Source organism: Populus euphratica, unplaced genomic scaffold (genome assembly GCF_000495115.2).
Source record: "Populus euphratica unplaced genomic scaffold, PopEup_1.0 scaffold3.1, whole genome shotgun sequence".
NCBI classification, from domain to species: domain Eukaryota; kingdom Viridiplantae; phylum Streptophyta; class Magnoliopsida; order Malpighiales; family Salicaceae; genus Populus; species Populus euphratica.
In genome coordinates this window covers 5600006-5618694 of record NW_011499847.1, presented here as the reverse complement: position 1 = coordinate 5618694, position 18689 = coordinate 5600006, and the positions used below count along the sequence as shown (strand labels likewise).

General features: G+C 33.9%; 2 protein-coding genes and 1 non-coding gene across 3 annotated transcripts; 1 reads left to right on the top strand and 2 right to left on the bottom strand.

Moving 5' to 3' along the window:
• Positions 1-6543: 6543 nt before the first annotated feature.
• Positions 6544-8157, bottom strand: LOC105111453 (nodulation-signaling pathway 2 protein-like). The gene has a single exon (XM_011006813.1). It carries the CDS (start codon positions 8155-8157, stop codon positions 6544-6546), a length of 1614 nt encoding a protein of 537 aa, XP_011005115.1.
• A 1662-nt stretch (positions 8158-9819) lies between these two features.
• Positions 9820-9905, bottom strand: TRNAM-CAU (transfer RNA methionine (anticodon CAU)). The gene is given in 2 exon segments: positions 9820-9855; positions 9868-9905. It is a non-coding gene; the product is annotated as a tRNA-Met (tRNA).
• A 4191-nt stretch (positions 9906-14096) lies between these two features.
• LOC105110357 (ethylene-overproduction protein 1-like) lies at positions 14097-18600 on the top strand. Its single transcript, XM_011005377.1, has 4 exons — positions 14097-16458; positions 16942-17233; positions 17319-17628; positions 17805-18600. The coding sequence occupies exons 1-4, from the start codon at positions 14552-14554 to the stop codon at positions 18032-18034; spliced, it is 2739 nt and encodes a 912-aa protein (XP_011003679.1). The 5' UTR covers positions 14097-14551; the 3' UTR covers positions 18035-18600.
• The last annotated feature ends 89 nt before the right edge of the window (positions 18601-18689 follow it).

The following is an 18689-nucleotide window of genomic DNA, read 5'->3' as shown; positions in this document are numbered from 1 at the left end:
TATTTCTTATACATCGTTTCTACGCTCAGTTTTGCGAGAGCGTAGGGCAGGAAATTATTGAGTTGGTGTCTTGCCTAGAATAATATTTTTTAAAGAAAGAAATTTTTGGTTATTTATTTATTTATTGGAAATTAATTTAACGTTGGTACTTAGGTCTCAGCCTAGAGGTATTATCTACCATAAATACTTTTGGTTGAAATGCTTATATCTATAGATTTTAGGAACTAATTAAAGGTATTGCCTTTAATTTGTCTAAATAATTCCATGTACCTATTTCTATAGTATTTTGGATAGCACACATTAAATCCCAAAAGAATGTTAAAAATGCTAATTCCCAAAATAAATATTTTATAACATGGTAAGTCTATTTCTATATCCATTCTTCGTACCCTAAATGTCCATCGATCTTTGTAATCAAAAGAAAACAATGATATGGTTTTGAAACAAGAGTCTCGCCCTATTTATATCTGATATTTAGCATCATCTCCAGATATATATAGAATTTTGGTCATGGCATGGAGGTTTGGCGGGTGTTTTTCTAGTACAAAAAATAAACACGATAATTTTATTAAGCGGGTGCGTGGTTAGTTTATCTGTACTCTCAATTTCTTTCAAAAAGAAAAGGGTAAATTGTTTTATTTATAATTTAAGTAGAGTTGAATAATGATAAATGAGCTGATTTTATAAACTACAACATAGAAAGATCATGTATCACGTTCAATCAGTAATTCTAGCTTCATCTCAAATTAACTTAATGAAATGTTATCACCCTTGATCGAGTGGCCAAATCTAAAGCTTGTGGCACATTCAACTTTGAGTGTGTGTTTTTGTGATTAAAAAGATATTTTTGAAAAATTTTAAATTTTTTTATTCAATATATATATATATATATATATTGCGATTAAAAAATATCTGCTGTGTAAATTAAAGAGTTCCTCTTAAATCCTGAATTAGTTCAGGTCCGGCAAGCACAAGGCAGCTCACTTGAAAAAAAAAACAATGCAATGTGCATAAAAAACCACGTAGTCTGCACTTGTGCGTATATCCAGCTGTGTGGGTGCGTGTATCTGTGCACAGTTTCATACACTTCAATCATTCAGCCATATATGTTGAGTAGAGATGTTGATAATTGTGTGATGACAAATTAATGATTGTCTCATAGTATTTTTACATGTTTGCCAAGTGGACCAGCTTCAGTTTGATCACTTATGTTTGCAGTAGTGTACACCCAGGAATCCAGACATAAAGAAAAGAAAAGGCCGAGGAGAGAGTGAGTTACAAGATACATTCACCTATAATATTGTATACTGCATCCATGAAGCATGATCTAAATGATGAGACTATATATATATCAAAAGGTAGCATATCATGGGGAATCATGGCTTCGAAGATAAGCACTGAAGTTGGGGGATCGAGGAATATGATATAGATTCTTCGAACTGGTTGAAAAGGATTTATGATCTTCATTGGGCATGATTTATCTTGAGTTGCATAGCGGCCATTAATTATGTATGGAGAGTGGAAACCTTCTTCTTGCAGGTTCTGTAATATCAATTATGAGACCTGACAGAATTCTTTTACATTATTTATTTAAATCTGCTCTTGCAAGATACAGCGACCCTTCTGATGCATTGCGAAAACTTAATTTTCTGGTTTCTACGTATAATCCATTTGAAAATGTTTTGGGAAGATAGAGACCCTAAGTACTAAGATCGAATTACCCATCCTTTAAATGCTATAGGTATTTGATCAGTGTTAGGAGTGTTGGAATTTTCAACGAGATAATTATTTATTTAAAATTAAATATATTAACATAATATTTAATATAATTTAATAAATTATCTGTATTTATAAAAAAAATTAATATTATTAAAGATGAAAAAAATAAGCAAGATTATATCCACTTAACTCTACTTTTATTGTTCTTATACATACTGCTATATAAAGAAGCAAGATTATTGTTCTTGGTAACCAATCTTTTTTTTCTTATGTTTTTTTTTTACACTCTTTAACTTTTTTATTTTATTTTCTAAGATATATTTTTATTTATATACATAAATAGTGAAATAATTTAGCCATAAATTATAACACTAATGGTAATAACATATGAATTACATTATTTTATTAATGATTAATGTAATTTATTTAATGATACTCTTTTTTCAGAGTAAATTATAAATGTTTTTTCCATGATTGCTGCACATAACAATTCTAACAAGGAGAGGGGATCTTTCTATCGTTTTGTCTGAGATGGAAATGGCTAATATTGGTGCTTGACTATAAAAAATTATTTTAAAGTATTTTTTTTCTTGGAAGTAGTAAATTGTGATGTTTATTTTTATATTTTTAAAGTATTTTTAAAAAAAATTAAATTTTTTTATTTTTTATTTTAAATCATTATTTTTTATTTTTTAGATATTTTGATGTGTTGATGTTAACAATAACTTTTAAAAATTAAAAAATATTATTTTGATATAACTGCAAACAACAAATACTTTAAAACACAGTATAAATTGAGTATATAAAATTAAATTAGGTATATAAAATTAAAGTTCATTGGAATGGTGAATTAGCGGTGTAAAAACTAAAAGGTCGGCAGACGCGACAAGAAAAATTGATAGTCCAACTACTTAACAATGACACTTAAATTTGTTTATCTACATGTGCTTGGATCATTATGACCTGTGGCAATCAATAAAATTGTGCATCATGTGGTTTTGTATTCTAACTAGTTAGCTACTACATACACATTCATGGTGGTATTAGAGGCTGGACCCAGGATCGCACCACCGCAAGGGCACAAGGCTGGCCAGGGCTGGACCACGTACGTACGATTACTTGCTCCTGAGTTTTTATGAGTGTTGTTTACGGGTAGAGTCATCATGCTCATGACGTGGATTGGGGGCACGAAATCCTGTTTCCTGTCTAAAATGACAGGGTAACCTCCGGGAGCGATAAGAAAACGCCGTACGAGCTTTTCAAGCAGAGACATTGAATCTTTTTTTTTTTTTTTTGAACTTTTCAGCATTTTCTATTTTCGATAAAGAAAACGTAAATCTTTGGTCTTTAGCAAGGTTCTGAGAGGCTACTCCAGGGATGTAGAACTAGTCTTCATGCTGGCTTGATTGGACTCAAATTTTCAAATACATTAACCAGATTAAAAAGATACGGCGAGTCAAGTAAGACAGAACCACCACATCTGGCAATGCCTAGCCCTAGCCCATGCCGTGTTGAGAAGAAGCTATTTATAGCACATAACGCGTTCACGAAAGAGAGGGAAGATAGATTGGATCGTGGATGCAGATTGGATCGTGGATGCTTTCCCGATTATAATTAACATGAGCATTTCCAGGTGCATCGTTGCAAAGGTTCACGGGTTGAGAAGCTTGTCAAGGCCCCATATAATAAACTAATATGTGTGTGTGTGTGTGTGTAGACAGACATTTGAGTATTTGACTCTGAGAATGGAAAATAAGACTGGATATGTCGCCACCATCTTGGAGGGTGGACCCAACAGAGCTTTGCTAAAATTCAAGAAAAAAAATTACTTAAAATTGATTTTTTATATTGTTTTGATGTAGGATGTGAAAAATAAATTTTAAAAAATAAAAAATATTATTTTAATATATTTAAAAAAAAACTTTTAAAAAAACCATATTAATAATCCAAGACACCCCTACTGAAACCTCGGGTATATTTATAATTCTTTCTCAACAATCAACGAAAGGACTAATCTATCCGTGCTTTCGACAGGGCAACAAGAAACGGGCCCGAAATACTGGGCATCTTTTGCTAGGAATTATGGGCTAAGATATTCTAGCCCAAGAAAATGGGTATTCTCTTTGGACTGAGGTCTAACAGCTTTTTTTGGATCCAATTGTTTTAAGAATTGAATGAATTGATTTTTAAGTAACAGATTCTTGAATTGATTTGATTTAGTGACAGAATTCTTTTGTTTTGAATAAAATTTTGAAGTGATGGAATTTTTAAAAATTCTGAAATTGGAAAATTACTAATAGATACTATTTTTTTTTTTTATCATTTTACCATATTATCATTCATACACGTATAAAAACCATCATTTCTTCTAACATAAGAATCAGTAGCATAGCTAGAAAGGTAGGATTTTTATGAGATTTCCCTGAAACGGATCAATTTTTTTTTTTTTTCTTGCATGGAGGTCCATCTCTGAACTTGCCTTGCTTCAGTGTCTAGCTACTGTCTTGAATCGTGTGATCAAAACTAGCTAATGGGTTCAGCCCACGTTAATATTAATACCACATGTATTTTGATTACTCATGTTTCTATATTTTAAAAATATTTTAAAATAATTTTAAAAAAATTACTTGTTTAATTTTTTTTTTAAATTATTTTAATGTATTAATTATTAAAGAATCAATTCAATAAAATAATTTAAGTTTGTAAATAAAATTTCAAGATATAATTTATATTATTTTTTAACACAATTTTTTAAACGGAATTTTTTTAAACTTGAAATTTATATAGATTGATACTACCTTGTATTTAGTTTTTATAAAATAAATAAAAATAATAAAATTTAAATTTATAATTACTTGGTCACCAAAATTTAGATATCATATTAAAAAATAAATTCAATTCAATTCAATAGTTTAAATTTTTAAATAATTTTTTAAGATATGATTTATATTATTTTTTAATATTAATATTAAAAATAATATTTAAAAAATAAAAAATTATTTTTAAATAAAAATTACTAAAATAATCTACAAGTAACTCTAACAAAACAAAAAGAAAAAACAGGACTGCCATTTCCTTTTCCATGTGAGAGCGAGAGCGAGAGAGAGGGAGGGGGAGAGAGGGAGGGGGAGAGAGGGAGGGCAGATCAGTAACAGCAACAATTTTTAAGGATAGATGAGGTAATATATGTGGTAACGTTAAAATAAAAGCCAAGTTCGAGTCAATCACAGCTCATCAGCTGCAATTTCAATGCGTGAATTCCGTTAAAGACTTTTTAAAAAGTCGAATTCAATTATTCTGATAAGATATCTTTCCAAACATGCATGGGATTTGAATAAAATTGAAATGAATATTGATTTTCAAACAGCCTGTAAGGCTTCTGGCCTCAGTTCTGGCTCTTGCTGTCGTTCCTCCCAGATGCAGACATGGCCTATAGTAAGGTTCCTAAAGCATCAAATTCAACTCATTGTTTCATCACGAATAATCACATTCGCAAGAGTCCATGACGGCGGGGAAAGGGACGTGCTTACAGTACAGATGTTGACGTTTGTATTCCATTATTACAAGTTGCTGTTGGGGTCCTCTTCTTATGCTTGGCAGCTTCTCTAAACTGAATGCTTCCGCTCATTCTAATCAGGCGTGATCAGGTGAAGCTGAGCTCATCTTCAAAGAAATTCCCCGCAAGAACCGTTAGAATATGAGCTTCATAAACAGGCCAAAAACAGAAGCAGCGCAGTTGCATGATTGTTTCCACAGTTGATCTTTCTCTTTTAATAATTCAAAGATTTTTGGATAACATTATCTGAGGTAAAGGAACAAACTTGAGAAACAGTATTTGCCAATTACAAGTAAACAGTACCTGAGAAGCACGCGTATAGAATATAATTGCTTAAAAGCCACGTGGTTACGATTATTTTTTAAATAATTTTTTATATTAAAATGTATATTAATAATATTTTTTTATTTTTTAAAAATTATTTTTAATATCAGTATATCAAAATAATTTAAAAACATTAAAAATATATTAATTTGAAGTTAATAAAAAAATAAAAAAAAATTAAATTTTTTCAAAAACTCTTTTAAAACACATAAACAAAGGTGTATTGAGGCTATTTAATTTATAGCCTTATTGGCTATTATATTCATGACCCACGCGTTGCCATGTTTATATATATATATATATATAAAGAATTAAATATTGATATATTAAGAAAATGAACATTCAAATTCAGTGATTAGATATATTCTTTAGTGACCAATTTGTATTATAAAAAGAATTCTTTACATGTTAAAAGCTTTGTCTAACGATAATATTTGTGTAACTAATTTGATTTTAAATCAAATATTAACACCAATTTATTAACTTTTATATTATCAATTTAAAAAACTCAAAATAAGACTAGAATGAAGAAAAGTGTCCAAAAGCTGTGTAAAAAAGAAGAATATATCAAATAAAAAAACTTGGGGAAATGCTGTGGTGTTTTTATGCTGCACAAACGGGCCCATATAAAGTCGTGTACAATAGCTCATGCATGTTGTCATTGCAATGCTGCAACCGATTAATAACACCAGGAAATTTCACCACAAATTCTGCTGAAACAACCTCATACCACGAACTTTGTTTTTCTGTTTGGCTAAGAAAAAGATAGCCGACGCCATCATCACTGATTAATCAATTGAAATAAACGATGAAGAATTGGATTCATGTCAATTTTGTTTTATACATGGTGAATAGAATTATAAAATTCTGTGAGCAGATGATGAATATTTGATTCCTTTACAGTGTCCTCTGGGTAAGTATGTACTTCGTTTTGTGTCCTCCATTTATGTCCAGCTTGAAACCTTCACCAGAGGAACTTCCATGTAGCTCAGTACCATTTGGTTCTCCTTCACTCCTTCGATGTTCACACAGTAGAAGCTTTCTGTTTCTCTGATCAATTCCCTGGCCTCTAGAAGATTATCTTTTCTCATTTCCCAGGCCACCAACCCTACCTCTGAGAGTGCCCTGCTTTCTTTAGCAATATCATCCCACATTTGCAAGCCAAAAGAAGAAGAAACATAAGGTATCAAAAACACGCATTCCATGGCTATTCTTGCTTCTCTTAGATGGTCAGGGAAATGACAGTCCATTGATTCTATCAAGGCCATGAACTGAACCAGCTGCCCTGCAAAAACAGAGCCGTATCCTTTCTGCTCCTTCATTTCCATGCCCCAACCAATCCCATCTGCAATAGTTATAGTTCCCCTAGTACCACTACCACAATCAGTATTGAGGGTGATCGAATCTTTGGCTAACCTTAGAAACTCCCCAAGACTCCTGGCACTCCTGCCTTTCCCCATGTGAGGGAGACCCACCGTGCAATTGAAGGCTAACCATTCCCCTCTTCCACCTCTTTTCTTTGTCTTCTTCATCTCACTGACCAAACCCTCCATGTCCATCTCCTCCACTTTCAATCTCAAACCAAATGTTTGTGCGTGTTCATATAAGCGCAATTTCGTCTCCTCAAACCTCCTCGAGGAACCAAAACCAATGCAATCCTCTTCCTCCTCCCATTTTATTGCAGTCAATCTCACCATTCTTTTGCCTCGCCTCGCAAGTGTTTCGATCAGTGGAGGCCATTGCACACCCTGACCAATGTCAAAGTCAACTATGTGCACTATGTCAGCTTCTTCAGGGATGGCTTCTAGTATTACAGAATTGGCAGTAAAATGAGCAAACCTCCCGTAGGGAAATATCTGATAGAATGCTTTAAAGGCAGCCTCATAATTCTTGCTTGCTTCTTGCCATAGAAAGTCCACTTCCCCTTCCCGTGCTTGAATCAAATAATAAGCAAGTCGCTCCAGGGTTGAACCAATAGGGCATGCCATCTCTTTTAACCGACTCATAATTTTTTCTGCTAACTCTTTCATCTCCATCTCCGCAGCCTCTCCATAAGCCTTGAGCAGATGGAGAATCATCAATTGGCTATCAAATTCCATTCCCATACCGGGCAGAACCAAGGATGTTTGAGTCGTCAGTGTGTCTATAGATGTCTCCATCGATGGTGGAGAGACAAGCAGGCTCCCTGCATCATCTCCAGGAAAGTTTTGCAGAGCACCACTGTTCTCACTAGCCAACCAATCATTTATATCCTCAAATTCTCTTACCATCAATGGATCATCAAAAGTAATATTAGACTCCGGAATTAGGGAATATTTCTGTTCCTCTGGATGGGACATGGGGACAGGCAAATCATCAACATGGGGGGGGAAACCTAGAGAAACTGGAGAAATTGGGATAGGAGAGGAGATATCAGAGAAACCTTCAAAAGATACGCATAAAGAAGAGTCCTCGGGATAGCTGCCTAATTGATCTGTGTTTCGAAAAAATAGGCCTACTTCTTCTATGGGATTGTACGTACTTTGCCATGAATAACAAGGAAGATATTCAACTACCATATTTTTTTATCTTATTAACTCAATGCGAAGCCTTCGAGTATTTATAGGCTCGATGATGCTCAACCTAGAAAATGTCGAGAGGGCACATCATGAGGAGTAAATTATCAATTAGTCTCTCTATTCTCAAGAAATAATTTAATTAGTCCTCTTCATTTCAAAAATTAATTATCAGTCCCTTGGCCATTACTAACCTTGCTTAATTTAATATTAATTCATCTCAAAAAATGTTTTCTTTCTCTCATCAATCATTCAATGATATCTATTTTTTCCTTTTTAACAATTTAAAACGTAATTAAAATAAATTGAAAAAAACATAAAACAGACAAAAATGACTAAACATTAGTTTTTGAAACGAGGGGGCTAATTAATTCGTTTCTCAATATTATAATAGCTAATTTATGATTTACTAGAGGATTAAAAGAGTGATAACATTTTCTTTTGAGATTCCAGGCGTCACTATTATCACACGTAGCCTCTTCTAGTTCATAATAGTTCCTGTTTCAATCATGATAATCATTCAAGTTTGCATCAAAATATTCCCCTCGAAGCAAATGACTTTAGAATGATCCAACTGCAAAATTCCATCTTGATAGCATACTTTAATCCAGCAAGTCACTTTAGATAGATACATAAAATAACAATTTTGGCCCTTTAACAGAAAAAATTCATTAAAAAAACTTTGGCCTGGCACATGGTTCTTTGTCAACGCACCTGAAGTCATGGAGAGGTTTAAAGCGAAAGGAGAAAGGTTAAAATAGCAGTAATGATAATATGCAATTAGCTATAGATCTATCAGGTCTCTATCTAAAGATTTTTACGAGGGGAGGTGTCGAGTTAAGCTCCAAAATATCCTACACTGCAAAGAAATTCTTATATTACTTCATACTTGAGTTTCTAATTATTATTTTTTCCTTTTTTTCCCTTTTAATTGCCTCTGTTAACGTAGATTTTTGTTCTATTCTGCGGAAAAACAAACGGTAACTTTAAGTATTATTATTGTAATAAGAAGGTGTTTCTAACAACTTACATTTCTGTTTTCAGGTATTTTTAAAAATTATTTTTTATTTGAAAAAACATTAAATGAATTTTTTAAATATTTTAAGATGATTTTAATGCATTGATGTTAAAAATAAGATAAAAAATCTTAAAAAAATATTTAAATATATTTTTAAGTTTGTTTTTTTTTTAAAAAAAAAAATCCACTGTGAGCTTAAACACCCCCAGGATCCGAAGCCATTTTTTGTGAAGAAAACTCTGCTCGCAATGATACAAAGTAGAGGTCCAATTGGAGTATATGATGTCTATCAGAGAAGAGAATATTTCCATGTGTAGAATGCTAAAAAAAGACTCAACGAAAATGGTCGTGTCGTTACCATCCACATCCACATCCATGTCAATTCAACGCAGGAACATCCTTTCTTACAGGTAAATAATTAGGAAGAGAGCTGGTAATAACAGAAGGCCTGCGTGATAAAATATTGTTTTCCATATTCCAGCTTACTGAATATAATATTTTGTCCTGTTTACATGCATATGGACAAATGCATCTCAAATCCATGGGCTCATGGATGAAAAGCCGAATTATAGAGTTTTAATACCGGATATAAATAAGAGCAGTTGTCTGTTGTTGTCTTCTTTTTTTTTGGAAAAAAAAACATTACATGGGGTGAGAGAGGCTCGAACTCTCGACCTCAGGATAACTCTTTTAGCTATGAGACCTACGCGCTAGCCAACTGCGCCACCACCCCATCTTGTGACAAGTTAACATAAAGTTTGTTGAAGTCTATTAAATTCATTATATTCCAACAAAAAAAAAAAAATACGTACTGCTGCTACTTTATTACATTGGGTTGCTTCTTGTCTTCCCACCATGCAATGGACACTGCACAGGCCTGAATAGGAATTTCGGCTTGAGCAATGCCAAGTGATTTTCTCAAAAAAAAAAAATATTATGGTAATAGAAGAATAATTAATAATATTTTATTCTTTATTTTTTGAATTTTCTTTGAAAAAAACACCCAGAAAAATTATGATTTGTAAAAAATATATATATTTCTATTTAAGATTTCTATAATTTCACTGTATTTATTTTTTCATTCAAAGAGAGTCCATAAAATAATTATGTTATAAATTATTTACCAAACATCATAAAATTTATTGATTTTGCCCATTAATTCTCACATAATTCTCACCCGCATGAATTTAAATCCTTGAAAATTTATCTCTAACATTACTTTGTATGTGACTGCACGGGTTCAAATAGATAAGGAAAAAAAAATGTAAAAGAAGTTTCAACTAAGCTTGTGGGCTTAGCTTAATTGTTTTGGGTTTAGTTTTATGATAGTCAATACTTAGTCTAGTGTGAGATTTGGTTTGATAAAATAAAACTTGACTCAATTAAGTTTATCTTGAACTACAAAACCTCAATAAAATCATGTCAAAACCAAAATAATAATAATAACAATCCTATAATCATTCTAAAAAAAACTAATTGGATAAAAAAAATTTCAAGTTTCTATCTACTTTTTATGATATGTCTAAAAAAAACTCCTCTCTCAATTAGAAACAATTAACACCAACATCGAGTTTTTTGAAGCCGGAACATGATCAACACTTTCACTTTTCTTATTCTTTTTTCTATGTTTTTTTCTCTCTTAAATTTAAGGACTAAAATGCATAAAAATTAAAATTTAGAACTTAAACATAAAAGCCTCAAAACACAGGGATAAAAAAAAAAAAACCTACTTGGGCCAAGCTATAGTTTTACATGTATCTTGAACAATAAATAGGCAAAATGTAGTATTTTTGGTTTTTATTGTTTTAATTGTTTTTAATTGATAAAATTAAATTATATTTATAATTTTAAGCTTTGATTTAATCTTAGGGTGTTTTCTTAATTATATTTCATAATACACAAACTGTAATAAATTATAAATATTAAATTAATGCCAACATTGAAAAAACAAAATAATGATCGTAGCTAAATAATTTTTTCAATGATTTGAAAAAAAAAGAAAAGAAGGGATAGACTCCGCTGAAGTAAGCAGCCACGGTAAAAGACAGTAAAAAGTTAATTCAATTTTTTATAATATAATATAATGCCTGACATATGTCGGCACGTGCACACTTACAAGTAGACGGATGTAAAACATATGATCAGATTGAAAATACGTGGGATGGCATAACCAAACCTGCAGCACGAGTTAAAATTATGAAAATCTAAAATTTGGAGGACCAGAGTGGGCTCTACTCAGTACGTGTTTGGAAGTTCCGTCCAGCAATGCTTGTAAAAGTTTTTTTATTTTTGTTTTTTTGTATTTAGATCGTTTTATACACTATGTTCAAAAAATTAAAATAAATATATTATTTGAATAAAGATTAAAAAATATTGTTTTTTAATCTTTATTCCCTCAATTAGTAAGATGCCCCCTGTAAATGTATGATTTACCGACGGTGCTTATCAAGCAGAGAACATATCATCTTTTAGTAGATTTTTTTTTATTAAAAAATCAAGATTTAAGTTTTGAAAACCTAAAAACTTTTCAACCTTATTTATTTAAAATACCCTAAAAATATCACAAAAACTCAACAAAATCATGTCAAAACCAAAAAAAATAAAAATAACAATCCTATAATCATTCTTAAAAAAACTAATTGGATAAAAAAATTTACAAACCTCGACTTATTTTTATGACATGTAAAAAAAAAAAACACAACTTCCACTGAATTCCTCTCTCAATTATGAAACAATTAACACCAACATCGAGGTTTTTTAAGCTGGAATATGATCAACCAAATATTTTTTATTTTTTTTATTTTTTATGACTTTTTCTATTTCCTCTTATTTTTAAGGACTAAAATATATAAAAAAATAAATTTAAAACTTAAACACAAAAGCCTCAAAACATAGGGATAAAAAAAAAGGACTAAATGGGCGAAGCTATAGCTTTACATGTATCATGAACAATAAATAGGCAAAATGTAGTAATGTTGGTTTTTATTGTTTTTAATTGATAAAATTAAATTATATTTATAATTTTAAGCTTTGATTTAATCTTAGGGTGTTTTCTTAATTATATTTCATAATACACAAACTGTAATAAATTATAAATATTAAATTAATGCCAACATTGAAAAAACAAAATAATGATCGTAGCTAAATAATTTTTTCAATGATTTGAAAAAAAAAGAAAAGAAGGGATAGACTCCGCTGAAGTAAGCAGCCACGGTAAAAGACAGTAAAAAGTTAATTCAATTTTTTATAATATAATATAATGCCTGACATATGTCGGCACGTGCACACTTACAAGTAGACGGATGTAAAACATATGATCAGATTGAAAATACGTGGGATGGCATAACCAAACCTGCAGCACGAGTTAAAATTATGAAAATCTAAAATTTGGAGGACCAGAGTGGGCTCTACTCAGTACGTGTTTGGAAGTTCCGTCCAACAATGCTTGTAAAAGTTTTTTTATTTTTTTTGTATTTAGATCGTTTTATACACTATGTTAAAAATAAATTTTTATAAATAAAATAAATATATTTTTTTTTAATCTTTATTCCCTCTATTAGTAAGATGCCCCCTGTAAATGTTTTTTTTAATCTTTGCCCCCTGTAAATGTATGATTTACCGACAAGTGATAAGAGGCTTGTTTTTAAGATTTATCACATGAAGAAGTCTTAAAGCACGTGAACACACTTCTTGTCTTACTATGACTGTTTCAGGCTGCGCATATATTCTGCCTTCTCGTTGTCTTCTTTTTTTATTCTGAGCTTGCATGGTTTTTCTAGGCTTGTTGAGTCCACTCCACCCATGGGAGTCCATGGAGGCTCGTAGTGAAAGGAGCATCCTAGTATAATTTTATATGTATGTATGTATGTATGTATATGTGTATATATATAAATAAAGGATTGGCTTAGATCCAATGTACCTAACCATCAATACTTTGGTCTATACGTGTTCTCCCTTTCCAAATTCCTGAGCAGTAATTGGTCCTCTCACTTGACATGTGCACGTGTCTGGTTAGAAGACCTTGCGGCTTAAAATATCTAGTGATGTAATATATGCAAATCTGAAATTGGGATTCACGCTGGAGTGGAACTGAAAAAATAGGTGAGATTCAGACATTTCACCAGGTAACCAAGCTCGTATTTGGAAGCAATGGATGATGGAACAATGCATCTTGTCTTCTAAATAATTATTTTATTTGAACGTGTAATCAAACTTATCAAGGAAGGAGGGTGCTGGAAGTTCATAATTATCAATTATGATTTTAAATTCTGTTTCCTTTCATCTAATAACATCATCTTTAATGAATGGTGAAGTTTGCTTGCAACAACAATGTTCCTGGAGCACAAGTGTGATTTGTTCATGTGACTGTAATCCATCACCAGATCCGGTTCCATTGATTATTCTTTTCATCATTTCTCCAGAATAACCTTTAATGGGACATTAGGTTAATGCTAGATGATCACTCAAAACCAAGGAGAGAAAATCTTCAAAATGAATCCTATTTAATTATGTTTAAGGACTAACCTGGGTCAAATTAAAAGATTTAATTAGGATCAAGGACTTGATTATATTTTTAATGGGCTTGATTAATTTTATCAGGGACTTAATTGATGATAAATTAAGTTTAAAAGTCCAATTTGAAATTGATGTTTCCCTTGGGGAGGGGGGGGGGACCTGATAAAGATGGGGGTCTGTTTGGTATTGATTTGACCCAAGAACCTACTTTATTATTATTATTGATTCATAAGATTTACTCCAAAGCTCCACGCCTTTGCTTAGCAGACAAATTTGGGGCTGCTAATAAAATCCGCAATCACAAATGGAAGGAAAAGAAGCTTGATTAACCTAAAATACCCTTCCCCTCTAGCGTTGACCGTTGATATTGATACTGATATTGATGTGGCAAAGATGGAGTGGTTGTTGAGTGCAGAACAGAAAAACTCATTAGCACTGGAGGGAGCCACCAAATCAACCAAAACTTTCAGGTCACCAAAACAGTCGAAGAGGGGCCTACTGCAACTGTATATCCGGTGAGCGAGATAGAAAGAGAGAAAGGACACACGCAACTCTCTCAGGAATCTATTCCATAAAAGAAAAGGATAACATGTCCAAAGTCTAGAATCCCAAAACTCTCCTCCTTTTTTCTCAAGAACCAAACACCATTTTTAGCCTAACGGCCTGTCTCTGTCTCCCCTCTCTGGTTTTTCTACTTTGGAGTTGTTTCCACTTTGCAGTCTAGAGGTATTAATTACATAAGGTTTACAAATATTTTCTCGTTAAATTCGTCCTTTCTTTGTGCATTAACTGTTTATCTTTATTTATCAAAACTTTGCGAATCTCATGATGTTTTAGATGGATAGATAGATATAGAGTAAAAAAATGCATGGTTTTAAGCTCCTTGATAGATTCAAGAGCACCCAAGTCCATGCTTTAAGCCCCCAAGATAGTAACCCCTGTTCAAGAGGCAAACTTTCGAAATGTAAATTTACAAACACTGGCTCAGTAGCTCAAGCTTTGCTCCCTTGTGGACTCCCAACAACTGAGCTCCTTGAACCTTCTATAGACTCTTACTTGAAACCTATAGACTATGTGGAATCTTTAGCTGAAATTTATAGACGCTTAAATACCTTCTCGCAAACCGATAAATCATTATTATGCATCGAGCAGTTTTCGATTTTGCGAGGATTAGGTGATCCTAAGTTGCTTAGAAGGTGCCTTTGCTCAGCAAGGCAATATGCTATTGATGTGCACTCAAAGGTAGTGCTTTCTGCCTGGTTAAGGTTTGAGAGGAGAGAAGACGAGTTCATTGGTGTGTCATCAAAGGATTGTAGTGGGTACATCCTTGAATGTCCTATGGCTGCTTTGGTTTCTGGATACGATCCTAATTCGATTTATGATCATTGCCAATGCGGTCAAGATAATCTTGAGGCGGTTGATAATCAAATATTGATGGGCAATGAGGGCTCTAGTTTGGAGGAGGATAGTGATGTTTCATTTTGCATTGGTGATGAGTTGGTTCATTGTGTTAGATTCAAAATTGCTTCTCTTTCGAGTCCATTTAAGGCAATGCTATATGGTAGCTTTGTCGAGTCAAGAAGAGATAAGATTGATTTTTCAAAGATTGGGATATCTGTCAAGGGGATGAGAGCTGTGCAAGTGTACAGTAGGACTGGGAGAGTTGATTTATTTTGCCCTGAGATTGTTTTGGAGTTGCTTTCTTTTGCCAACAGGTTTTGTTGTGAGGAGTTGAAGTGTGCTTGTGATGCTTATTTGGCTTCATTGGTCTGTGGGACTGAGGATGCGTTGATTCTTATCGATCATGGCTTGGAGGAAAGGGCAAATCTTCTCGTAGCCTCTTGTTTGCAGGTGTTTCTAAGAGAGCTCCCAAATTCTTTGTATAACCACAAAGTGATGAGTGTTTTTTGTAATTCAGAGGCAAGGGAGAGATTGGCCATGCTGGGGCATGCTTCCTTCTTGCTCTATTATTTCCTGAGCCAGGTTGCCATGGAGGAGAATATGGCATCAAGCGCAGCAGTGATGTTATTGGAGGGGTTGGAAGAATTTGCAACAGAAAAGTGGCAGAAGGCACTGGCTTTGCATCAACTGGGTTGTGTAATGCTGGAGAGAAAAGAGTACAAGGGTGCCCAATTCTATTTTGAGGCAGCTGTCGAGGCAGGTCACGTTTATTCATTAGCAGGTGTTGCAAGGACCAAGTACAAACAAGGGCAACAATATTCAGCGTTTAGGTTGATGAACTCTCTTATTTTCAAGCATAAACCAGTTGGGTGGATGTACCAAGAGCGATCCCTGTATGGTGTTGGACAAGAGAAGATGATGGATATGAATACTGCAACTGAACTGGATCCAACCCTTTCATTTCCATACAAATTCAGAGCTGTTATGAAGGTGGAAGAGAAGCAGATTAGAGCAGCTATTACAGAGATTGATAAAATTATCGGCTTCAAGCTCTCACCAGATTGTCTTGAGTTGCGAGCGTGGTTCTTCATTGCTCTTGAGGATTTTGAAAGTGCTTTGAGAGATATTCGAGCACTGCTAACCTTGGAACCAAAGTACATGATGTTTCACGGGAGGGTGAGTGGAGATCACTTGGTTGAGCTTCTCAGCCATCGTGTTCGGCTATGGAGCCTGGCCGACTGCTGGATGCATCTTTATGAACGATGGTCTTCTGTCGATGACATTGGCTCCCTGGCTGTCTTACATCAGATGCTGTCAAATGATCCTGCAAAGAGCCTACTGTGGTTTCGGCAATCTTTGCTTCTTTTGCGGTAAGTTTTGTGACGGAACAATTTTTTATTTTGTTCATACAGCTGTACTATTTATGCAGAATACTCATCAAGTTCGACTCCTAAATCGGTGTCTGCAATCTTTGGAAACCTGTCGTACCTTGGATGTTTTTGTGCAGCAATCTTGTTTATCTTTCCATCAAGATAATATACTAGTATCCAAGTCGAAAACACAATCCTTTTGTACATGTTATCTTATAAACTCATCCAATTCACTCCACGAATATTGTCAAAAATAAAGTGATCCTATATTTATTTTTTTGTAAACTGATATAATGATACTAAATCAGCTCATCATTTTTTCCTCCATGATCATACTTCTTATGCACTTCTGAAACAAGGAAGGTGTTTTTCCTGTCCATGTGTTATAACGAATTTGGTCTTGTCTTGTAGCTGTCTGGCCTTGTTATATTCAATAGCTTATATTCAATAGCATGAAATATACTGGATACCTCAATGCACCAGGTTAAATTGTCAGAAGGCTGCAATGCGCTGTTTGCGGTTGGCTAGAAACCATACCAGTTCTGTGCACGAAAGGCTGATATATGAAGGATGGCTTTTATTTGACTCTGGCCATCGTGAAGAAGCTCTCTCTAGGGCTGAGAAATCCATTTCGATCCAAAGGTCATTTGAAGCTTTCTTCCTTATGGCATATACATTAGCTGATACGAATCTGGATCCTGAATCTTCATCTACTGTCATCCAACTTCTGGAGGACGCTCTTAGATGCCCTTCAGATGGTCTTAGGAAAGGACAAGTGAGTAGTGACTATATCAGTATGTTTCTCTTATGGCCATCTGTGCTCAATGTCTTTGTTTGATTTGAGTGTTGGCATTTTGCAGGCATTGAATAATTTAGGAAGTATTTATGTGGATTGTGGTAAGCTGGATCAGGCTGCAGACTGCTACAAGAATGCCCTTAACATCAAGCACACAAGAGCTCATCAAGGTCTGGCACGTGTCTATCATATAAAAAATCAACGAAAAGCTGCATTTGATGAGATGACCAAGCTAATAGAGAAGGCACATTACAGTGCATCAGCATATGAGAAACGATCAGAATACTGTGACCGCGAGAAGGCAAAAGACGACCTTAAGATGGCAACACTTCTGGATCCTCTAAGAACATACCCATACAGATACAGAGCAGCAGGTAATCATCACCACTCCGTTTTGGAAATTCTGCCTCCTTTCTATGCAGCTCCTCAAAAGTTCTCACAGATATTCCAATGTCATTCCATTGACTTCATCTTTCTTCCCTTTGCTTGAACTCAATTATTACCTGTAAAATCTATACTTCTACTGACATGAAGAATCTCTTATTCCCAGTGCTAATGGATGACCAAAAGGAAACTGAAGCTTTAGAAGAGCTTACTAAGGCCATAGCTTTCAAGCCTGAGTTGCAAATGCTCCATCTTCGAGCAGCATTTTATGAATCAATGGGAGACAAAACCTCTGCTCTTCAAGATTGTGAGGCAGCTCTCTGCCTGGACCAAAACCACACGGACACACTTAATCTGTACAATAGAACACAGGACCAAGCTACACGAAGCATTTAAGTGACACCAATGTCATTGATGTAGAATGGGGACTTCAACAATAATCAAGGGGGACAGCCATGCCGATCATTTTTTATTATTATTTTTGAAATCATGGTCTATCAGGCATTCAGGGACAAATTCATCCCATCCATGAGGAGGACAGACTGCGTCAAGGAGCAATAATGAGCTCATTTGTACATATATGTTATATCTTTATGGTATTGATGATGGATCTAGAAAAGCGTGTTGCCAACGGCCCATGGACAATGTCACTAGCAGATAGTTATGTACAGCCATGGCCACATGATCAGTAAGCGGAATGGGATTGAGGCCGAAAGGGTTTTGCTGCAACTTCTTGCCATTGTTTCTCTAGAATGACATAGGTTTCACAATTTGTATCTCGTTAGAAACGGGATTTTTTGGCCCCCTCTTGAGCTCGTCATGTACAAGAACAAAAGTCAGGAAGGAATTTAAATCTCTTTTGTTGTATCATGTTTTTCTTTATATTACAGATAGAAAAGGTGATGGTATCGCGTTAACTACTCTTGTAGTCCTGCATTTCTCCAGCTGACCACTTTCTGGCCTCTGCTTTTATTTTCACCTCATTTTTTCTCTTCTCTTGTATTTTCCCATGCTTACCTTGCATTTTGGCTGAGTGAGATCGTATGTAGTA

Bases quoted from the DNA above. Each gene is read 5' to 3' on its own strand.
- LOC105111453 (XM_011006813.1), bottom strand. From the start codon at position 8,157: ATGGTAGTTGAATATCTTCCTTGTTATTCATGGCAAAGTACGTACAAT.
- LOC105110357 (XM_011005377.1), top strand. From the start codon at position 14,552: ATGCATGGTTTTAAGCTCCTTGATAGATTCAAGAGCACCCAAGTCCAT. The intron at 16,459-16,941 runs GTAAGTTTTGTG...TCAATGCACCAG, and splicing joins CAATCTTTGCTTCTTTTGCG to GTTAAATTGTCAGAAGGCTG. The intron at 17,629-17,804 runs GTAATCATCACC...TCTTATTCCCAG, and splicing joins ATACAGATACAGAGCAGCAG to TGCTAATGGATGACCAAAAG.